Source organism: Magallana gigas, chromosome 6 (genome assembly GCF_963853765.1).
Source record: "Magallana gigas chromosome 6, xbMagGiga1.1, whole genome shotgun sequence".
NCBI classification, from domain to species: Eukaryota; Metazoa; Mollusca; class Bivalvia; order Ostreida; family Ostreidae; genus Magallana; species Magallana gigas.
In genome coordinates, this window is record NC_088858.1 from 3,595,715 (window position 1) to 3,620,379 (window position 24,665).

The window sequence follows — 24,665 nt, forward strand, 5'->3', positions numbered from 1 at the left end:
TTTACTTTAAAAGTTTGTACAAATTTTCTTGAACCTCATTTAGTATATTTGTATAGTTACAGAGTTGTGATGGCCAAAAACATACAGATTAACTTGGAAACCAGGGAGACGTTGGAAGTTAAATTAGTTGAAAATGAGTTTAGTTCATAAATAAAAATGAGGGTATGCAGTTTTGGCTTATCATTTATAGAAATTAGACATATTACAAATTATACTCACTCCATTGTGCTCCAATGCTTGTCAAACAAATGAGAACCAGTGTGTGAAAATAAAAATGCAGCCCTGCTTGGCTACCCGTTGCATGTACACTGTACAACTTATCCGGAACATGTGGGTCAAACATAAAATAAAAAATACAAACAGTGCAGATAGAATATTTCCGGAATAAGGAAGTAGGTAACACTACACTCCCCGTCTTATATCATATTGTTATAACAAATGACTGATATTGAACTAACTCACACAAATATATCACTAAAATGAAATTGATACACAACGTAAATACATGTACATGTACTTACTATTCCAGGAGAAGTACCATCTCCGCAATAGGTCTGGTGTAGGTTGTCACCTTTCCATCCTTGACGACATGAATGACAGCCTTTCGGACCAATCTGTCGTTGCTCTCAATTGGGCGCTCGACTATCCCCAATGGCCACATATTCCTATGAACATCTTTTTCGCGCAACAAAACAATGTCTACAGTCTTCAGATTCTGTTTGCTAGAACACCATTTACGTCTCCTCTGTAAACTGTCTAAATAGGTGGCACGCCTCTTTTTCCAAAACATATTAGATAACACCTGGACATGCTTCCAACTTGCAGAGTACATATCTTTGATGCTCAAATGGTCCGAGATTGTTCCAATCTCTCCCTGCTTCTGGGTCAGTAAAATGTTTGGACTCAATACCATAGGAGACGATGGGTCTGTATCAATTGCCGCTATCGGGCGAGAGTTGAGAGTTGCACAGACTTCGGCCATAAGCGTAACTAGCACCTCGTGTGTCAGATCTTTAGGCCCTTCTTGAAGAAGCATAGAATCCAAGATCTGCCGAGAACTGCCGAAAGCCCGCTCCCAAACACCCCCCATGTGAGATGCATGGGGAGCATTAAACAACCAGGTTGCTCTGTTATCCTTCAGGTAAGTCTGGATCATCTTGTCGACATTTATTGCATTCACATTAAGGTCATTCACGGCTCCAATAAAATTAGTGCCTTTAAGCGAAAGAGCTTAACTGGTCCCCGCAAGGCTACGAAGCGTCATAGGGCATTGATGAAACATGAGCTTGACATGTCCTCTTTGACTTCGATGTGAACTGCACGTGTTGTTATACAAGTAAATAACACAGCCCATCTTTTGCTCTGAGCGGACCCACCACGCGTCTTTCTGGTAACCACTGGCCACGGACCAAATACGTCAAGTGCTACAGTTGTAAATGGCGGTCCTGGGGTGAGCCGATCCAAAGGAAGATCTGCCATTTTCTGCTCCTGGGGTGTTCTGCGGAGTTTCCGGCAAACAAAACATGAATAGATAATGGAAGAATTAAGTATCTTTCCTCCAAGGATCCAAAAGCCATGAGAACACACGGCGCCTTCAGTAATTGCTCTTCCCTGGTGGAAAACTTTATTGTGGAAGAAATGTACCAGTAGACTAGCAACATGTCCATTTGGAACTATAACATGGTTTAACGAAGCAAGTCCACTGCCCTGTAAGTCGTTGAGACGGCCTCCAACTCTTAGCAAGCCAACATCATCGATGTATGGAGATAAATCCTGAATGCGTCTGTTCCTAGGTAGGTAATGTTTTCCTTCAATTACTTCGAGTTCAGCCTTAAAATCCTGACGTTGCACACATCTAAGGATGAAGCGCTCCGTTTTTTTGAGCTCAGATGCGCGTTTGGTGTTCTGGCACAAGTGCCAGCCTGTACAGTCATTTGAACCTCTGTAGGAGGCAGACACATGGCGAAGGGTAGACAGTGCAGACAAAAGACTGTCCCATGTAGAGAATTTTGCGAAACGATCCTTCATTGGAGTCAGATTTTTTGATTGGTCTGCTTTAAAGGCACTCACTTCCGGTCGAATATCCTTGTCTTCGTCAGGGCTGACTTAGGATAGTCAACTTCCGGTCCAATCTCTGTTAAGTCTTTTGAACAAAACTGCACTGGTCCAGTGAGCCAGATGTCCAACATATTTCTCATATCTGAAACTGATCCCCTAGTTGCTGCATCAGCTGGATTCAGGTGAGTAGGTACATAATTCCACTGGCTAGGGGTTGACACCGCTTGAATACGTACAATCCTATTGCTTACATAATTGTAAAAACGTCTTGTTCTATTTCTAGTGTACCCCAATACGACCTTGCTGTCTGTGAAGTACCTAATAGAAGACGTTGGGATAGAAAGATGATCTGAGACGAACTCTCCAATCTCTGTTGCCAATACGGCTCCACAAAGTTCCAAACGTGGAACACTGTGTCCTGCTGAAGGAGCAAGCTTTGACTTTCCCATTATGAATCCTATGTAATTATTCACCTTCAGGTAAGCTGTGGCGGCAATCGCTGTTTCGGATGCATCAGAGAATATCAGCACTTGTGGGTTTGAGGCTAAGCTTTGCGAACTTGGAACAAACATACGGGGAATCCGTAGAGTGCTCAGCTGGTCTAGGGACATGCTCCAACTCTCCCATCTATCTCTGTGCTCTTCGGGTAAAGGATCATCCCAGCTTGGACTTCTTGTACACATCTCACGTAGAATCATCTTCCCACAGATTGTCAGCGGAGACAGGAAGCCTATGGGGTCAAAGATACTATTGACTTTGGAGAGGATTCCTCATCGAGTAAAGGGGACATCAGCATCTGGCTTCTGGAAGATGAAACAGTCAGAACTCAAATTCCAGGCCAATCCTAGGCTGTGCTGAACCAAATTGTTATCGTCACCAATTGAGAAATCCTTTATGTCCTTTCCTAGGTCGTCTGGAGGGAACGCATCCAATACCTCTTGTACATTTGATACGATGTTGTGCAGTCGTATTTTACCTTCTACGTGTGGTGCCTTCTGAGTTCGCCTCATCAGGTCAATTACTTCCACAGGAGTTGGTCTGGACGTCAATGCATCATCAACATTAAAGTCCTCGTTTACAAAGCTAACGACATCAGTATCCGCATCTCGTACTGCACGCCTTAGCCCGTATGTCGCTAAGGCAGGGGAAGGTCTGTTCCCAAAAACGTGGACAGTCATCCGATACCCGATTATCTTACGACGTGAATCATTGTCTTCGTACCAGTAAAAACGTAAGTAGTCTCTGTCCCTCTCATTCACAAAGAACCGGTAAAACATCGGCTGGATGTCACCAGCTATGGCACATGAATCCTTGCGAAATCGCAACAAGATTCCGGGCAAGTTATTGGTTAAGTTGGGTCCAGACAAAAGAGCATGGGTTGGAGTATGGGTTGTTTGCAGTTTTTCATCAGATGGTTTTTTGATGCACAGCACTTAAACCAGATGCCCTTCTTCTTTAACAAGTCCTTGCGCTTTTTCATATCCCATCTTGAGAATTCCCTGCAGTGGTTTAAAGAATGATCTGATAAATGTATCGGGCACACTTTGTCTGGAGGTCCTGAAGTGTTAGTATAGACATCGGTATTCCGGACAATCACTGACCTTTGGTCTGTAGTCATAGGTGACGTGGTAGATGGTTTACCTGTAGTTGTTTGAGTCTCTATGTGAAAAAATGCGGGGTCATTGCGAATTCTGCTCATCTCACGTACGAAATCTAATGCAAAGGAGAAGGGTGGATAGGATACGTTGTGTTGCTTTTTGTAATTTGCCGCTCTCGTCGTCCATTTCTCCTGTAGATTAAAAGGAAGCTTGTGGCTGATGGGAGAAACTTCCGAGGAAGAGTTGAAATATGATAGTAATGTTGAGTATTGTGGATTTTCCATTAAAGATTCGATCTCTATCATAATATCCACTAACTCATATAACTTTTTATCCTCCTTCTTTTCATCCCCCTTGTTCCCAAGTCTTGGAAATGAATTAAGTTTGTGCTTGATGGATGCCTCCACCATTTCCGGGGCACCGAACCGCTCATCCATACGTTCCCATATCCTTTTAACTCCCTGTGATGGATCAGAGCCTAGTGATGATTGGATAGTCTTAGCGTGTCTAGCTGAATCTGGTCCCAGCCAGCGAATAAGTAGATCCATTTCTTCAGAAGGGCTCACATGTAGCTCAAACATGATGCTCCTGAAATTAGTCTTCCACGCAGTGTAATTCTCTGGCTTTTCATCAAATGTTGAAAACCTTGTCATTAGTTAATCTTTCTTTAGAAGGAAGGAAGTCAACTCTGACGCAAATTTGTTGTCATGATTGGGAATGACCGAATGTTCGTGAACAACAGGCACTATTCTACCTACATAATTGTTCTGGATGGGTACCGACTTCATAGTCCTCGGCTGAATAACATTCTCCGGTTGATGGGGAAAATGTTCAGTGATGTATCGCTCAGTACGAGTTTGGTCCACAGGAATAGCTAAAGAGGGAGGACGTTCATCTTCATCATAGATAGAAGCAGCTTTAACTTCCGCCTCCATTTCTACTGCCTCTTTCTTCAGTTTAAGAACTGATAGCTCAGCGTTTAGTTGCTCGTCTTCCTTTTTTGTGTTTTATTTCTGCTTAATGTAACGTAATGTATCATTCATTGCATAAAACCTCCCTTTCTTTTACTCAATAAAAACACAGAATGATCATTGAATTAGAATATTTTTTACAATATCAGATTACATTTAGCCTCTATGCAAAACATTTATTTCGCATGATCATTTGGAGTTTCATTTTGGAAATGAGTAATGTAAATGATTGCATTTACATATGCAAAAATTGAAATCTACATATTAGAGTACTAGTGAAAAAATGACAATAACAAACCGTGAAACATCTCAAAATCCATAAAACGAAATAAAAATCAAAAGCAAATTAAAAGCAGAGCAACAAATGGATAAGTTCAATACAGACTAGGAAATTTGGACCCCTGTGATTAACTCACTCTAGAGTGCTCTCTCTCTCTCTCTCTCTCTCTCTCTCTCAATAAAAAATGTGCCTAATATTTTGGGTTTTTTTCTCTTAGTAAACGTTCATTATATATGCAATATTAATGTAATTGTTTCGTTGCATTCTTAAACACACTTTGTGTCCTTGAAAAATTGTGATATATGTAGAAGCAGTTGGCTTATTGATATGTTTTTGTATCATATAATTTGAATAATAATAAAGACTAGACACGATCTCGTTGCGAGCAACGAGGAGGTCTTCCGTCCGATTTTTAAAAGGTAAATCACGTCATCGACTTTAATTTTCGACAACAAAACATGATATGGAAATAGGAGTGAAGTACTAATGCTTACCTGTAATGCTTTTTATAAGTTCTCTTACGTTGCTTTTTTAAATACTTGCATTTCTTTCAATTGAAATAGACAAGATTAAACTTTTTTACCTCTGGCCCCTAATATCCCTAGTTAGGTAACGCATGAGAAAATCATTATATTGTAAGGATATATAAACGTATTATACCTAAAGTCTGTCCCAAGATATTTTTGCCACACATTCTTTTAAATTATTTGATATTTGTAAATATCTCTTGATTCAGACGATGTTCATTCGATAGTATGAAAAAATCCCAAGATTTCCCTTTTGAAACGCCCCCTCTAGCTTGTCAGGTTTTAATACACGGCTAAAAAAAGAATGTCTACGGGGATTTTGCATTGCATCAGCCATTATAAAGCCCGGATGATAACTTTAAAAAATTGTGCTAGATATTCCGAAAGACTTCCGAATTGAGGAAAGATGTAAACATTCCCCATTATAAATATCCGTAGGAAATCTGTTTTCGATCCTGTGAATGTTTACGAAGGAAAAATGGTAATTTGTAAATGAAGTTTGACCCCTAAAAACGTTATTACCTAATTACGTAACACATGTTAAAATCAATAGATTTCTAGGATACATAACAGTTGAGATCGACACAAAATTTTAAATTTTGTTTAATTCATGTGATTTTGAATGACAACAGTTGTGAATGGAATTGGAGATCATTGTGGAGAATAAGCAGGTATTGAAAATAATTAATGCACATGATCATGCACATGACAAATAAAGTGTCTTACACATGTAAATCTTAATGTTAAAGCTGCTTGGTCCGATTTTCAATAAAATAATTGTACGCTTTTAAACGATGGTTATGCTAAGTATGTGTGCAATAATATACGTTGCAGTACATGTAGTTTTCCCTGTCAATTAAGCCATATTTCAATGAAAAAATTACGTACATGTTGAAACTCGTTGAATCCGGATGTTGTTTATTACGGCATGCTGCCCAATCCGGCGACATTATTCAGCCCCTTGACATTTTCCCATCATTTTTGTTTAAAAAAAATTTGTGCAATCCGGATCCTATCTATTTTGTTAACCGGCGCAATGAAAAAGCCTACTGCATATTATTAGTGAGAGTTATCTCCCGTAGTCCGTCCACTTATCGATCGATCGGCCTTCTGCGAGAAATTAATGCTCAATTATTGACCAATTTTTCTGTCGTTGCTATTGATTAAAACAACTGTTAATATAGATCCAAAGAAGCAACTTTTTTCAGTTAATACCGTAAAGTCTTGTTATGAATTGCAATTGGATAATTAGATTATAGTTCACCCAATTTTTTTCAGGCCGTGATTCAGGATACTGCGGGAGTAAGACTGCCGATATCGTTTGTTATCCCCGTTGCATGGCTACACGTACAGAGTTGCATATTATTCTGTCAAAATGCTCAATTTTTTTTTAATATAAAATTCTCATTTATATTAATATTTATCTATTGTTTCCCTGCATCAAAACAGTTCTCGCCATCAGGTATTTCAGCCACCTGTTGACTTGTTAATGTTTTGTTTAACAATTTACGGTTAAGCATGCACTTTTCAGGTAAATCGGATGTTTGAAAAATTATCAATAACGACGATTTAATTCAAGGATTTCCATCGTATGTATTCCGTTATGGATTTATTGTTTGAAAAAAAATATTTAAAATGAAAATTTGTACCGTAAATAAGATCGATGAAATCTAATATAATTCAGAACAATTGAACATTTTGCAAGAATACACGATCAGGACCTACTGCTTAAATACTAAAATTAATTTGCAACAATATCCTCTAAACCGGATGTTGCCTAATCCGGCCATTTTTTTTTCAGAACCACCCTCCGCCGGATTAGACAAGTTTTGTTGTGTATTCGCAAAATAATCGACATAAAAGGGTTTTGCGTTATTTCGCCGCGTGTTTAAACTGGCCCCTTACGTCGAAGCTAGTATGATTGTATTACGACTTTGACATCTGGTTTTTTTATGTAATCTATTATAACATATAAAATATACAGCATGACTATTTAAACAAAAATAAAGCAGTGTACATTTGTTCATTAATAGTTTTGATGTTTACATTGTTTATAATCATTGCAAAACATGCAGGATGAATAAACTCAATCATTCGGAGGATGAAACCCAACGGTTTCCTTTTTTAAACATTCCAATGATGTATTTTGGGGGGTTTTTGTATGCCCCAAATTTATTTTTATTTACTTTGAATATTTCTAACGTTGAAAGGAGAGCACTTCCGTTTAAATACGTCTATAACTTTGTAAGATTATTCATTAGGTTTGCAAGGAAAATTATTTGATACTGTAATGGCCGACAAATCGGAACATGCAGCTTGAAGAAATTTCTCAACTTATTATACCTCGAAACGTTATTTCAAATCAGGCACCAAACAATGAAGGGAAATGGAAATATTCGGCGGATCGAAATGTTAAAATATTCTTATGATAAAAATTGTTATTTATGGCAAACAGATTAATCATTTTTTATCTCTTAAAGATATAATCGCACCTGTGTTTTGTATCCATCTCTTTTAAACTCTTTGTAGCCAAATCTGTCAAAATTCGTGGTCGTTTCACCCTCTTGTTGCAACCCCAAACCCCGCTGAAATGTTCACAATCGATGCGTTGATGAACGAAAGACTCGACTAGAAAAACTTGCTGCATGGGCCGTCTAACATTATTAATTTTAATGATGAATTCAGAAACTTTTACATTTCAAAAAGTGTCATTTTTTGTTAAGTTACAGGAACATTGTCATTCATGCACATAAAATTTGTACAAATTAAGTTATAAGTTATTCAACCTGTGTTTGAAATTTGAGACCGTTCTTGAAATACATGTATTTGGGAAAGAAATTTTAGGGGTCATCCTTTCATCTTCTTATCGGGCCCGTGTAACAAATTTGAGCCATTTCCGAATAAATGTGTGCACAAAATCGTTAATAAAAGAATGCAGGTAACGGGAGCTTTTAACACGGGAGCAGGGAGTGCTTTAAAACTCATATTTACATGTATTAATTTACCTTGTAAAATTATCAGTCATAGGCATTAGATATCTGATATTGCCTGATTGGCGAATTTGATTTGCCTATTGACTCCATGACATCTACAATTTCGCTTAGTTAAACGTACACATTTTAAAAAAATTGTATATATAATAAGCATGTACTCCAATCAGGTGTTGTACTTTACAGAACGTTTTTTACGCGATCGCCGAGCGCTTCTTTTTGGGGAAGAACAGTCCTAATCAGACAGCAAATACATAATACAGCATACAGACGTTTTTATTAATATAATTATATATAATTTATGAATAAACTATTTAAGTGTGCTTGAATATGCAAATTTTAAAGCCAATTCGATTTGTATTAGACAATTAATCTACTAAGTCTAGTGTTCGCTACTCGATCTTCAACTGTCCGAATACAGTCAAAACTTTTACAATGAATGTACATGTACATTACATTTTTAAAACTCACATATTCTTTCAGAATCAAAAAAAATTAATTTATAAATGAATAAAATCAGCAATGAGTTTGCTTTTTAATGAATCTGACTACCACTGAGAAGAGGTTATACCAATATTGTGACCCTTATTATTTTACGGCCTGAATGTAAATAAAACCTCAACTTGTTTAAAAATGGTTTGTTTTATCGTGCCCGTACCTATCGCAAGCATGTAACATTGGACTTCTTAAGCTGCCTTATCTCGAACGCTTTTTAAATATATTTCAACTTTTACTTACTACATCCTGCTTAACACTCTCTCTCTCTCTCTCTCTCTCTCTCTCTCTCTCTCTCTCTCTCTCTCTCTCTCTTTCTCATAACTCATAAAAATTCTAATATTTTGTTAGCCAAATGAAGTATCACATTATCATAGATATGTGAATATCGCCTATATTTTGTTGAATTGGTAGTGTAATGCATTTAATTCTCAGCAGCAAAATGTCACAAACGGACACAAGTGAATTTATTTACATTTCAAATCGTACGACTGTAAAACGTACAATTGTATTATATTCATTGATGGCAGCTTTTTTTCCCCTTTATTATACGAACTATGATTTAAATCAATGGTTTGATGCATCGTTAACCAATATAATTGGAAATGAAAATAACAACGAATCAATGGGCATTGGAATGTGTGATGACGTATAAACACGAGAAGCATGTGTCCTACAGTGAATCGGCTGTCCACTAGCGCGGCATCTCCTCGGCCCGTGTTATGAAAATGTACACTCAACGTGGTGGGTTTGAACTGTTAACGTTTGCAGTTTGATAACTGAATTTTATTTTCCAACAATAAAACTGTTTCATGACATAGACAAGAACACAAAGAACGCCTTTTTTTCAATGACAGCCATACTATCTATTTTTTTTTTAATTACGAGAGCAAAACAGCAATACTTCGTAGGTAATAATATAGTCTTTTTTTAATTTACTCTTTAATATCGTTAAAATCTGAATTCATTGTGTTTGCAGCTACATAAATAAACCCGTGTGTGCATTACAACAATGCGTATATCTTGTGTATTGGATAACGGCAGACCGCTCGCTAGTCCAGCCGCGACCTATTTTCTCGGCCGCGGGCAAGGATCGGATACGTATAATTGTTTACATACATGAAGCTCGGAATACAGCTAGCAAGATTTTAAATGCGACTCAAATACATTGCATAGAAGCAATTCTTATACACATAATATATTTCCCTAGAAAAGAATTAAACTGTTTAAACACTTTCCGAATGCAAGCTAGTACACTGTCTATGGTAGTAGGTAAAGGTATAATCTTTTTTATTTACTATTAAAATCATTAAAATCGGAAGTTTTGTGTTTGCAGCTACATAAAAAAAAACCATGTGTGCATTACAGCAAGACGCAAATCTTGTGTATTAGATAACGGCAGACCGCTCGCTAGTCCAATCGTGACCTATTTCCTCGGCTGCGGCAAGGGATCGGATACGTAATTGTTAACATACACAGTTCGGTATACAGCTAGATTTTAAATGCGACTCAAATGCATTGCATAGAAACAGTTCTTTTATCCATAATGTGTTTCACTAGAAAATAACTAAAATGTTTAAACACTTTCCGTGTGTAAACCGGTACCCTTTATGTCAGTTATACGCACAAATACCCCGTTTACTTGCCAAATAAAACACAAATACATGGTAACAAGTCTGGCTTTTTACACTCATATTACGCAATACCCGAACAAAATATTATTGTAACGACATTAATAAGATCATAATGAACAACTTTTGCCGCGACAGCCATATCGAAATCTTAACCGCTTTTGAGTTATAAAGTGAAAACTTTGAAGGGTTCTAGGTCCTTAATTTGAGGGGTCAGCCCCTTTTTCTAGGAGTCAAACAAAAGATCTTGTAAATATAAATTTTTGTTCTTCTACATGTCTTAACAAAATATTTGTGAGAAAAAAGATAATCTAAGAAAACCAAGCAAAATCACAACGCTTTTTTCATCTCATTTTTCGAGCCCTATCGAGCTTTAGCGCCTTTTGTGCCTGAAATTTATTAATGCCTTATTACATATCTACAATCTTTTGTCTATCATTCCTGAAATTTTGAACTTAATATCTTTTATAGTTTTTGATAACTCTCTTGGACAAGCCGACACTCTGAAAATCAAGAAAACGTCGATATTTCAAAAACGGAAATGACGTCATCGACCAAAAAAATTTCCGATCAAGTTTAAACTAATGTCAATAAGATCTGCAAATTTTATTAAAATTGATCAAACAGTTTTCGAGTAATCGCTGACACAAAATCGGTAAGAAAAAAAAAGGAGAAGAACTAGAGCAAAGCTCGTTGCAAAGCAACGAGTGGGTCTTCCGTTAATGTCAGAAGTAAAGCTGGAAGTTCCTGTCAGAAGCAGAGCTCTTAAACCAACAACAAGAGTAATGAAAATAAAAAGATGAAAAAATCGAATTATTCCTGGTACGACTTAACAAAATACGAATGATTTTAAGTACGAATTAACAAAAACATTTCCGATTTCAAGAACGACTTAACAAAAAAAATCCGAATGTGTTCAAGTACGACTTAACAATTATTTTTGGAACGAGTTAATTTTACTTTGAATATTACGCTATTTTTTAAACCAAGGAAGCGGAATCAAAATTTCCGGAAAAATCAATTTTTAAACCCCGATATCTCTGTTATGCATCGTCCGATTTTAAAACAGTTTTCAGTGTTAGATTCAGCTTAATAAGCTCTACAAAACACATATTCGTTTTTGATTTGATCAGAAAATTCATTTTTTCGAAAAATTTGTATCACTTCCGGTTTCGACCGGAAGTGACAAAATAATTTTTTCTGTACATTTGCCATAAGTCAATCCGCAGATTTACAATCACAGAAAATTTCAAGTCTTTATAAACAACCGTTTACGAGAAAAGTGCTGGACAAAATCACTTTTTGAAATTTTTTAAAATGATGTAACTAGAAACCGGAAGTGACTTAATGACTAAAAGTTTGAAAGCTTCAAGGGACAAGAAATTAAAATAATCCCTGAAAATTTCTTGCAAATTGGTTGAATAGTTTTTGAGATATAAAGCAAAAAAGAAGTCAGAAGGAAAAACAAGAAGAATAATAATAATAAACTAGACACGATCTCGTTGCGAGCAACGAGGAGGTCTTCCGTCCGATTTTTAGAAGGTGATATGACGTCATCGACTCCAATTTTCGATGACAAAACATGATCTGGAAACAGGAGTTGAGCACTAATGCTTTCCTGTAATGTTTTTTATAAGTTCTCTTAAGTTGCTTTTTTAAATACTTCCATTTCTTCCATTTGAGATAGAAAAGATTAAACATTTTTTAACCTCTAGCCCCTAAAATCCCTCGCTAGGTAGCGCAAGAGAAAATCATTATATTGTTAGGATATATAAACGTACATGTATACCTAATTTTGCTTTAATGACCTATTACAAAACATGACTCAGTAAATGACTATATAGATAAGAGACTTTAGGCCCATCTCGATCCCAAATTTAGGGAGACAGTCCCTTTTTCTTAATATCAAATGAAAGGTCGTCTAATTTTAAACACATTTTGTTCAACAAGTGTTTAGAAATTCATTACCGTTTCTGAGATATATGTGAAAGAAAGTTTTTGGGACCGATCCCTTATATCCTTATTAGGGCCGTTTAACGACATTTTGTAAGGTTGAATATTGTTTCGTGCATCATTTTTAGCATCTTTGCTTCTATACTGCATTTCCAAAGATTTTTCCTTTCTGATATATGGGTAATTAATTTTTTTCGGACATTTGACCTTTGAAAACCTCTAATTATGTACTGCATGGTAAATTCATTACATTGCTTGGATACATAACTATAAGATAACATATCTGCTTTTATGATCTTTCAAAAAATATCTCGCAGTAAAGACTTAAAAGCCCTCTGGTCCCCTACTGTGAGAGGCAAGCCCTTTTTTTTTATATCGAATGAAATTTCAAATATCAAATGATATATGGGTGATCAAATTTTGGACGTTAGACCCCTAGAAACCTAATTACGTAACACATGATAAAATCAATAGATTCCTTGGATATATAGCAGTTGAGATCGACTCAAAATTTGAAATTTTGTTTAACGTGATTTTGAATGACAACAGTTGCGAATGGAATTGGAGATCATTTTGGAGAGTAAAAAGGTATTGAAAATAATTCATGCACAGGATTATGCATATGACGAATAAAGTGTCTTACACAGGTAAATCTTAATGTTAAAGCTGCTTGGTCCGATTTTCATTAAAACAATTGTACGCTTTCAAACGATGGTTATGCTAAGTATGTGTGCAATTTAATATACGTTGCAGTAGTTTTCCCGGTCAATTAAGCCATATTTCAATGAAAAATAATGTACATGTTGAAACTCGTTGGATCCGGATATTGTGTATTTCGGCATGCTGTCCAATCCCGCGACATTATTCAGCCCCTTGACATTTTCCTAACATGTTTGTTTAAAAAGTGTTGTGCAATCCGGATCCTGTCTATTCTGTACACCGCCGCGATGAAAAAAACCCAAGTATTCCTTTTAAAGGAATGATCGGCAATAATGATATATTGATAGCTAGAAGCAATCAACATGATCAGTTTGATGTATAATAATTTAAAAAGTACTGTACTTTTACAAAATATAGAATATTTTGAATCTGTACACCATAATTTCATCATTATAAACCGTCAACAAATTTAATTTTGAAATAAATTTGGGGAAAGCCGTTCGTAAACTCCATGTCTAGTTTTATATTTTTAGCGTTATTATTAAATGTTAATGTATCTTTTTCTTCTTCAGCATACTGAGTAGGGCTCTTCAAAGAGCATTAACACGTAAACAAAGAAAGAGTTAAAATAATTTAATGCGACTGAAAAACATTGAATGTCATCATAACTTGCTATTGAGGACGCATTATAACGAAACCTTGTTTATAAATCAAGCCGTCTTCCTAGCTACTATTATGCAACATCAATAGATCGAGGTCAGTTCATGGAGCATCTTCTTATGATTGAGGTCAGTTCATCGAGGTCAACTGCATAACTGAATGAATCTTTCGATCGAAATTCTTACGCGCGATACAAAATCTGCATTCTAAAATTAACAGGTCGAACTGTATTTTATGTATGTTTGCATCTCTTACGGTAAATAAATTGAAATAAAACTGAGTAAAATGTTATATATAAATACCAAACTTCAAGTTTTTATAAGAACTACTTATGCAAGCGGAATTTGTGCACACGTGGAAGCATTTGCCGGATGCCTTATATGGACACAACAGTGATCGGCCGAAGCCGGTCACAAAAACCCGACTGCTTATAATTAGTAAGAGTTATCTCCCGTAGTCCGGCCACTTATCGATCGATCGGCCTACTGCGAGATACTTAATTCTTAATTATCGACCAATTTTTCTGTCGTTGCTATTAATTTAGACAACTGTGAATAAAGATGCAAAGTAGCAACTTATTTCAGTTTATACCGTTAAGTCTTGTTATAAATAAATACGCAATTTTTCCCATAATTAGATTATAAGATCACCCCATTTTTTTCAGGCCGTGATTCAGAAAACTGCGGGAGTAAAACTGCCGATATCGTTTGTCATCCCCTCATTATACCTCGAAACGTTATGATTTCAAATCAGGCACCAAACAATGAGGAGAAATGGAAATAATCGGCGGATCTAAATGTTAAAATATTCTCATGATAAAATTTTGTATTTATGGCAAACGTAGATTTATTATTTTTTTCTCCTACAAAATATAATCGCACTTGTATTTTGTATCCATAACTTTTAAACTCCTTTTAGCCAAATCTGTCAAATATCATGGTCGTTTCACCCTTTTCTTGCAAACCAAGCTGAAATGTTCAATCGATGCGCTGTTGAACGAAAGACTCGGCTAGAGAAACTTACTGCATGGGTCGTCAAAAAATATTAATTTCAATGATAAATTTAGAAACTTTAAGATTTCACAATGTGTAATTTTTGTTACGTTACAGGAAAATTGTCATTTCATGCACATATAATTTGCACAAAATAACTTAAATGTTATTAATGCAACCAGTGTTTCAAATTTTAGACCGCTCTTGATAGATATATTTGAGAAAGAAATTTTAGGGGTCTTCTTATCGGGGCCGTGTAACAAAATTTGAGCCATTTCCGAGAAAATGCGCGCACAAAAATCGTTAATAAAAGAAAAGAATGTCGGAAACGGAAGCTCTTAACAAGGGGACGGGTAGTGCTTTAAAATTCCTATTTACATGTATTTAACTTACCTTGTACAACTATCAATCATAGGCATTGGATAACTGCTATTGCATAATTGGCAAATTTGATTTGCTTATTGACTCCATAACCTCTACAATTTCGCTTTTATAAAATACATATAATCATGTTCTTCAATCAGGTGTTGTACTTTACAGAACGTTCTTTACGCGATCGCCGAGCGCCTCTTTTAGGAAAGAACAGTCCTAATCAGACAGAAAATACATAATAAAGCATACAGATGTTTTATAAAAGTATATATAATTTATGTATTAAATATTAGAGTGTGCCTGGATATGCAAAGCCCATTTGATTTGAAAATTTCCCTTATCTACTAAGAAGTATTTGTAATCATGTGAGTGTCCACTACTCGATCTTAAACTGTCCGAATCCTATCAAAACTTTTACTCATCGAATTTACATAAACTTTTTTTAAACTCGCATATTCTTTCAGAATAAAAATTTCAATAGCAAACAATAAAATCTAATTAATAAAAGAATAAAATCAGCAATGAATATTCTTTTTAATGAATCAGACTACCATTGAAAAAAGGTTAAACGAATAGTGTGACCCTTAGTCTTTTACGGCCTGAATAAAAAAAACTTGTTTAAAAATTGTTAGTTTTATCGTGCCCGCACCTACCGCAAGCATGTAACATTGCCTTATCTCGAACGCTTTTTAAACATATTTCAACTTTTGCTCTTTCTCTCTCTCTCTCTCTCTCTCTCTCTCTCTCTCTCTCTCTCTCTCTTAACTCATAAAAAGATTCTTATATTTTGTTAGCCAAATGAATTATCACATATTACAATTACTTACGATGTGTGTGTTGGAATAATCATTTTGTGAATATCGCCTATATTTTGTTGAAGTAGGTAATGTAATGCATTAAATTCTCAGCAGCAAAATGTCAGAAATAGACACAGGTGAATGTATTTACATTCCAACTAGTACGACTGTAAAACATTGTATTATATTCATTGATCGCATTTGTTTTTATTTTACGCACTTTGATTAAAATCAATGGTTTGATGCATCGTTAACCAGTATAATTGAAAATAAAAATAATTCAACAAAGAATGAACATTCAATTGTGTGATAACGTATTTACACGAGAAGCATGTGTCCGAGACTACAGCTAATCGGTTGTCCACTACCGCGGCATCTCCTCGGCCCGTGCTATGTCAATGTACACCCAACGTGGTGGGTTTGACATGTTTGCAGTCTGATAATTGAAATTCATTTTTCAACAATAATACTATTTCATGACACAGACAAAATCACAAAGAACGCCTTATTTCAATGACAGTCATACTATTTATATATTTTTTCAATTACGATACAAAAAACAGCATTACTTCGTAGTTAATGGTATAATCGTTTTTCTTTTACTCTTTAATATCGTTAAAATCGGAATTCTTTGTGTTGTTCCATCTACATGAATAAAGCCATGTGTGCATTACAACAAGGCGCAAATCTTGTGTATTGGATAACGGTAGACCGCTCGCTTTTAAGTCCAGCCGCGACCTATTTCCTCGGCCGCGGGCAAGGGATCGGATACGTCTAATTGTTTACATACATGCAGCTCGAAATCCAGCTAGATTTTAAATGCGACTCAAATGGATTGCATATAAGCAATTCTTTTATCCATAATGTGTTTCCCTAGAATAGAATGAAACTGTTTAAACACTTTCCTCATGTAACCTGGTACACTTTATATGGTAGTAGGTAAAAGTGTAATGTTTTTTATTTACTCACTTTATTATATGGTAGTGGGTAAAAGTGTAATCTTTTTTATTTACTATTAAAATCGGAGTTTTTGTGTTTGAAGCTACCTAAATAAACACGTGTGTGCATTACAGCAAGACGCAGATCTTGTGTATTAGATAACGGCAGACCGCTCGCTAGTCCAGCCGCGACCTATTTCTTCAGCCGCGGGCAAGGGTGTTCACATACGCAGCTCCGAATGCAGCTAGATTTTAAAAGCGACTCAAAGGCATTGCAAAGAATGAGTTCTTTTATCAATGATGTGTTTCACTAGAAAATAATTTAAATGTTTAAACACTTTCCGTATGTAAACTGGTGTCCTTTATGTCAGTTATACGCACAAACACCCCGTTTATTTGCCAAATAAAACACTAATACAGGGTAACAAGTCTAGCTTTTTACACCCATATTACGCAATACCCGAACAAAATATCATTGTCACGACGTTAATAAGATCCTAATGAACAACTTTTGCAGCGACAGCCATATCGAAATCTTAACCACGTTTGAGTTATAAAGCGATAACTTTCAAGAACTCTAGGTCCCTAAATTGAGGACTCAGCTCCTTTTTCTTGATGTCATATGAAAGATCTTTTAAACATACATCTTTTCTGTTCTACATATCTTAACAAAATATTTCCGGGGAAAAAGATAAACTAAGAAAACCATGCAAAATCACAACGCTTTTTTGTCTCATTTTTGGAGCCCTGCCGAACTTCGGCGCTTTTTGCGTTGAAAAATTATAAATGCCCTATTACATATCTACAATCTTTCGTCTATCATTCCTGAAATTTTGAACTCAATATCTTTTTTAGTTTATGAGAACCTTCGTGGACAAGCCGACCCTCCAAAAATCGTTAAATCGTTAATATCTCAAAACCGGAAGTGACGTCACAATTAAAAAAAATTTGCAATAAGGTTCAGAGCAATATCTATCAGATCTGAAAGTTTCATGTAAATCGGCCGAGTAGTTTCTGAGAAATCGCGTACACAAAATACGTAAGAAAAAAAATAATAGGGAAAAAGAAACCGAACGAAAACAATAAGGTCTTCCGTTGGAAAACGGAAGACCTTAAAAAAAACAATAGAATAACAAGAGGGTCTTCCGTTGAAAACGGAAGACCCTAATGAGAAAAAAAAACCGAAGAAAAACAATAAGGTCTTCCGTTGGAAACGGAAGACCTTAATTATAAAAAAAAGCAGAGCAACACGGACCTCAAAAAACATAGAGGTAGGACCAGGGGCTCGTAACATAAAGCATGCTAAGATTTTGACCTAAGTAGGGTCATAAATAGGACTTCGGCACAATCTTAGGACCTACATAAGTCCTTCTTAAGTATGTTTTATACCGTAACATAAAGCAAACTTAGCAATGTCTTAACTAAGTCATACTTATGTTATAAGTTTGAAAAGTATTTTCGTTTCTTTTGTCGAATTTGAATGTATTGGTAATAACATCATTTTCTTAGGTTAATACTGTATATAATAATTGTTTGTTTATAGATACAGTGTATACGTGCATGACATTTTTGATAAGAAAGGGGTAAATGTACAGACACAAAAATTTAAGGTGGTATGAGTGTAAATATATGTACCTAAAATTTTTAAAAAGCTCGAAGCAGTGGATCTCGGGCAATGCATTCAGTCTATTGCTGTTACTTCTGTGTTTTGATGAATATTCACTAGCCGTTCTCGAAGACTGCCTGTGGCGTAATTTCGCGATGCCGTTGGAACTTGATAGAATAATATAGTGGATTTTTTTTATATCGTTTGTTCAACATCTTACCTCACCAATAAGGCAATTCACTTACTCTGAGTATAATTTCTTCATTAAGTCAATAAACTGAATTGAGGCAATCGTTGTCTTTATAATCACTGAGGGTATTTTTTTTTCTTCAAACGTCTTTTTATATTTTCTCAGGTTTTGCGAGTTTACATATAAAGTCACAAGTACTTCTTGTTAACTGACCATTACGTGTTTACAACCTATTCAGCAGCCCACTTGCATACTATATGGAAAATGTTATAGCTCAGTACTACCATAATGTTTATATCAATTAAACTAAAACTTTGATATTGATGAATATCAAGATATTATATGTTTCAATTATGTTATAAATACACTGTATTTTCATGCTGATTTGTGTAAAACCAACTAAGGATAAACTTAAGCCACTTCTATTGGCCACATAAGTTTTGGAAAAAAATTTCTAGCTAAGCAATCTTTTAGTAACGGACTAAGAATGTACATAAGCCCTCCTTAAGCACTGTCATAGACTTAAGTACCCTTTATGTTACGAGCCTCAGGTGCATAGTAGGAGTGAGCATCCTCTGCTGACCGGTCACACCTGCCGTGTGCCCTTTGTCGTAATCGAAAAAAAACCCCGGAAAAGTACGTAGACAATTAAGTGATTAATTATGATCTAACAATCAGTATGAAAAAATTCAGTCAGCATGCGACCCAATGGAAGATTGTATTTGCTGACAAGGTCGTTGTATCGACCATAGAACTTACGAAAAGATGACTTCAAACGAGACTGTTGATAGTCCTGCTTTATCAACTTGTTTGTCAGCAGCTTGCTTCGCCTAGAAAACTGTTCATACGAAGAATATGCCCTTACGTATCGAATCAACTGAGAGACAAAAACACTATATGCAGGTGATGAAGGTATATTCCTACATAAGTAAGGAAAGTTGACCATAGAAAAATTGTAGTCATCACATTTAACATTAAGTTTTGTTGTTAGGGTACCATCAATGTCCATTTCCAATAAAATATCCAAATATGAAACAGATGACGCAGATTCTGTGGTATTTTTTATTTCAAGTTCACTGGGATATATCGCGTCGACGTAAGTATGGAAATAACAATTGTTAATTGATAATACGTCGTCGATATACCTGAATGTTGAGTTGAAGGCCACAGCGAGTGATTTATTTTTTATTCACATACAAGTTTTTGAATAAATTCTGCTTCATAAGAATACAAAAACAGATCTGCTAACAATGGGACACAACTGGTACCCATGGGAATTCCAACAGATTGTTGGAAGACTTGATTTCCAAAAACTACATAGATGTTGTCTATCAGAGAAAATAATACTGCTTAAGAATTGTAAAGAACTAGGTACGGTTGTAATAGTATAAATGCCTAAAATTCCAACCTTTTTCAAGTTGTTTATAAAAAGTAAACAAATGCATAATTACAAATATGATGTCAAGTGTAAGCGATAAATTCGTGAAAATAATCGTGCAAAGCGTTGCTAAGCAACACCGGCATGCGCCAAATGCACGATGTTTACCGGAAATTAACATATTCACGGCTATTTTTACTACAAAATTTAAAAATGTATGTAGAGCGCAGTCCTCGAGCAAAACGAAAAATGATTCATTAAAATATAATTAAAACGAGAACATGTTTAAACATAATAACATTTTGCTCAAGGCCTGCGCTGATAGTTACATTTTTGTTACGAGTTTAATGGTGGTTTCTGTCGGGATGTAGCGGATGATGCAGTTATTATCGCCGTATAATAAATTATCGATGACGACAATCCGACAAGATAAGATGATTTTTTCTTCAGTAACTTTAATTACAAAAAATGACATCTTTAATAAATTTTTATAAATTATTATCATGATAATGATTATAGGACGTGAATAATTTTGTTTTCACTATGGATCCCCTGTATTCAACTGCATTCAGGCCTAGTGTATACTGTTGACTGGTGTTTTCCTTTTGTTTTCCCCTTCCTTGCAAGTTTTATATAGTTTTTTCCTTATTCACACTACATACTCTGAGCTTCTTGAATCGATTCTTCGATTTTGTAAATGATTAAAACCAAGATATATATTCGCCATACTTCAATCTCGAGCTTTTGACAGGCCTTCGGTGACAAAGTAGCATTTTTTCCACCGCATAATATTCCTATTTGTTTACACAGCACAAGAAATCATATCATTACTTCAACAATAAGTCTCGTATTTTTACTCAAATATTCGTTGAATAATCCATTCAATCAGAAAATATCAGTAAATTTCATTTGAAGCATTTCACTTTTAGAACAGTCAACAATTTCTGAACACTTATTGAATAAAATATGTTTATATTTGCGCGACCCTTTGTTTGATATCAAGAAAAAAGGCCTGGCCTCTCATATTAGGGACCAAAAGGGCTCTAAAGTCTTTTTAAAATAATTCTTTACTGAAAAAATTGTCATTAAAAATAGAAGCAAAAATGTTCATTGTACAGCTGTTGTTCTCTACAGTACCATGCCAAAGTCATATTTTTTGTTGTTGACGGCCCCATTAAGGAGTTGAAGGTTGAATTTGTTGTAAGTTAACTACAATATATTTCATAGATTTTTTTTAAAATCCGTATTTTGTGTTTTACTATAAAAGAAAGAAAATGTTTTGTTTTCTGATTCTCGTCAATGATAATCAACACAAATATATTTTAAGTATTAACAAAATTTAGAGTTAAACAGCTAGTTTTTACGGAACAGCTTCTTAAAGAGGTATGCGCACTCTTTCCTGAAGAGATCGTTACAGAATGAGTAAATGATTGGATTAATGGCACAGTTCAGCAGGTAGGAACGTAAAATGACGTTGAACGCCATCTTTTTCGATCGCGTCATGATCTTGGACGCGTCTTTGTGAGTCATTCTATGAAATACTATCCAAAGAAACGGCGTGAAGCAGATCATGTACATCAGGGTCACCAGGAACAACATTATGGTGGTTTTACTCACGCGTCGGAAGCGTTTGTCCTTCACGGATTTTCGCGCTTTTTTCAGGGTGTCGGAGGTTGTCTTGAGGACCACTTGTATGGCGCCCGCTGCTAGCGGTATGTCGTCCTTTGACCCGTTTTCCGGCCGTCCTTTTTTGCCTTTCAATGGCTGTAACTCTTGCTCGGAATTCTTTGCTCCTTTACAGTTTCCCAGGTATAGTTGATCGTCCTCATCCGTGAATTCTGAAATTGACTTCACAGAGCACGATTTTGAACGAAACGTCCAGAGTCTACAGACCATTATACCCACTAGTAAATAGATTACAGTCAGAATCAGAAATATGATGACAGTGCAAACTCCGTTAACCACGAAGAATACCAATGGGTAGACAGTGACATCAAAATTATCTTGTATTTGACACAGTTTTAGGGCAACTGTTCGGGAGACAGGATGACTCTTTGTTCCATACAGTACGAGGACAGGCCACAGGAACACAACAGCCACGCCCATCGCGCAGAAGATGACGATTTTGGCGGTTCTTGTCGTCATTGGTTTACTGAGAGGTCTACAGATGCGCTGGTACCTGTCCACTGCGATAGCTATGAGAACCAGTCCACTGGCAGCGTTACACCAGTACGTTGTGAAGCGGGTCATCTTACAGAGGACCGGGAAGTCAAACAATAAAGGGCGTGTCAACAGCGCGATCTCCATTGGATACGTCACAAGGCAGTTCACCAGGTCCAGTATGGCTAAGCCTAGGATAAACGTTCGAGTGGAACTTCTCCCCCATTTCTCGGTGTATACATACAGAACAACAAAGTTCCCAGGAAGTCCAATGATGAGAAGTAAAATTGTGTAGACCAGCGCCGGGGTGTTAAGGGAGACTTCCCGGGCATAGTATTCCTCGGCCGTCAGTACCACTACGTCATTTCCGGGGGTAGTAAGGCGACTGGCTATGTCGAATGTGGACCCAGACCCATTATGATAGTCAGTCCCTGGTGTATTAACCGGTGTAGTTAAGGCCTGCCCACCGAGAGTCGTTAAGCTGTTGCTTCCAACCACAGTGGTCCAGTCAATGGTAGACCCTGTAGCGGCTACAGACTGGGCGAGGTCTGTTAATTCTGTCCAATTCATCTCTCTGGGATAAAAAATAATGTAAAGGCTTAAAGGGGCATGGTCACGATTTTGGTCAAATTCTATTTTTCTGTTTTCGTTATTTACAGTGGTTTAGGAAAGCATTTCTAATGATCAAACGAAATTTGAAAGTCAGTCGTAGCGTTATAAGCAAGATACAGGGCTCACCATTCTTTGTCATGTAAACAAGGCTCGTGCCTTGTTTCTGTTTACATAGGTTCAATATACCAGTAAAAATCTTTTTCAAGCTGATTTGTCTATCTTATTATTCAATTAATGCATAAATAAACAGTTCCTAACGTTTAACACCTTCATTTTAGGTCTAAAATTGGAATTTTCACTTCTACATTCAAAATGTAAACAAAAGTTTTGTTTTCAAAGCAAAGAATTGCAAGATCTGCAACTCGCTTAAAACTCAACAAATGACACTCAAATTGTGTTTGCCTATTAAAAAGGCCTTTAAGTAACTGAAACATCGTAAACATTAAAATCGGAAAAATAGTTTTTGACCAAAATCGTGACCATGCCCCTTTAATAGTATATGAGCATGTCGTTAATATATATATATATATATATATATATATATATATATATATATATATATATATATATATATATATATATCCAGTCAGTAGTTATTTTAAAGCGCAATGAGACTTACTTTTTTTATTACCTTATTTCAATATTCCATTACGGTTCACTGGCTTAGATGATATGTGTACTATACTATATCATATCTAAAACGTCTATGCAAAAGAAAAAAAAATACAATGAATAGTACTCAGATAAATGCATTACTTTTTTCATAAACAATCAAAGCATTGATTTATATACATGTATTTAAAACATCTTAAAGCGATAATTATGCAAGAGTATGCAATAAAAAACATTTTCCCCTTAAAGAGACTATTTCAATAAACAGACGGGTTTTTCAGTTAAAAGGACTATTTAGCATCCAAACTCTTGATGTCTTTAAGTGACCCTCAGTTTAAACTGGAGGTCCCTGACGATCCCTAGGTACTTCAAACATTTAGGCGACATGTCCGGAAATCTGATTGTTAGAAAGCTACTTAGTGTTCACAGAACACTTAACAACGCTTCTTAGATCTTACAATTTTTACATTGTTGGTTAGAATCTACAAGCCGTAATTAGAGCTCTACGATTTGATACAAAGTTTAAACACATTCACAAACAATTCTTAGTGTATCGTTTATTTCTAGCAATATACACATTTTCAATGCCAGCGTTTGTTAGCAGGTATTTATCTAGTTTTAATATACTATAGGTGATACCCTTGATGGTAGATACTTTGCAGATCACAAGTCAAAAGTCTTGATAAAGACTTTGATACGCCTTTTAAATTGATACTATTGATGTAAGCATTTATACAGAGTATTCAATTAGTGGAAAGTATTGATGTCGTATTGGTGGATACGTTACAGATTACAAGGGAACAGTATTCATAAATGATTTAATACACAATACAAGTAGATACTAATGATATTTAAGCCTATGTACAAAGTACACAGGGTAACCCTTCATTATGGATCACCTTGGTGGTAGGTTTTCGGTAGATAGTCTTGATAAAATTCCAGTTTAAAAAAAAATGGTAAATAGTCTCAGAATTTTATTCAAGGTACCCAGGTATCCTGAAGAAAGGTGGCAGTTGGAGGGAACTCGATGACCAAAGTTAGAATACAATTGCAATTTTTTTATGTTCAGAATAATCGAATAAAGCTCTAAAGAATGTCATATTTTTTCGTTTTCATGAAATTAATTGCCTTAAATGACGAGTAATCGAGTAATAAAGTCCGTAAACAATTAGGTGACTAATTATG

The 24,665-nt window shown here is 35.7% G+C and overlaps 5 protein-coding genes across 6 annotated transcripts in view; 1 reads left to right on the top strand and 4 right to left on the bottom strand.

The window, feature by feature from the left end:
* LOC105346154 (uncharacterized) overlaps positions 1-169 on the top strand; it is a 39,417-nt gene extending 39,248 nt beyond the window's left edge. For both annotated transcript variants that reach the window (XM_020074494.3, XM_066087528.1), the window contains exon 16: positions 57-169. In XM_020074494.3, the coding sequence (XP_019930053.3) occupies positions 57-150 (94 nt within the window). In that variant the 3' untranslated portion in view covers positions 151-169. The remainder of the gene's footprint in view (positions 1-56) is intronic.
* A 351-nt stretch (positions 170-520) lies between these two features.
* Positions 521-1,156, bottom strand: LOC117689372 (uncharacterized). Its single transcript, XM_034470231.2, has one exon. It carries the CDS (start codon positions 1,154-1,156, stop codon positions 521-523), a length of 636 nt encoding a protein of 211 aa, XP_034326122.2.
* A 104-nt stretch (positions 1,157-1,260) lies between these two features.
* Positions 1,261-2,028, bottom strand: LOC117689371 (uncharacterized). Its single transcript, XM_034470230.2, has one exon. The coding sequence runs from the start codon at positions 2,026-2,028 to the stop codon at positions 1,261-1,263; it is 768 nt and encodes a 255-aa protein (XP_034326121.2).
* Positions 2,029-2,066: 38 nt separating this feature from the next.
* LOC105346191 (uncharacterized) lies at positions 2,067-2,756 on the bottom strand. The gene has a single exon (XM_011454688.3). The coding sequence runs from the start codon at positions 2,754-2,756 to the stop codon at positions 2,067-2,069; it is 690 nt and encodes a 229-aa protein (XP_011452990.3).
* An 18,693-nt stretch (positions 2,757-21,449) lies between these two features.
* Positions 21,450-23,058, bottom strand: LOC117689065 (cholecystokinin receptor type A). The gene has a single exon (XM_034468761.2). The coding sequence runs from the start codon at positions 22,824-22,826 to the stop codon at positions 21,450-21,452; it is 1,377 nt and encodes a 458-aa protein (XP_034324652.2). The 5' UTR covers positions 22,827-23,058.
* Positions 23,059-24,665: the final 1,607 nt, after the last annotated feature.

Coding starts and splice junctions, on each gene's coding strand:
- LOC117689372 (XM_034470231.2), bottom strand. CDS start 1,156: ATGATCCAGACTTACCTGAAGGATAACAGAGCAACCTGGTTGTTTAAT.
- LOC117689371 (XM_034470230.2), bottom strand. CDS start 2,028: ATGAAGGATCGTTTCGCAAAATTCTCTACATGGGACAGTCTTTTGTCT.
- LOC105346191 (XM_011454688.3), bottom strand. CDS start 2,756: ATGATTCTACGTGAGATGTGTACAAGAAGTCCAAGCTGGGATGATCCT.
- LOC117689065 (XM_034468761.2), bottom strand. CDS start 22,826: ATGAATTGGACAGAATTAACAGACCTCGCCCAGTCTGTAGCCGCTACA.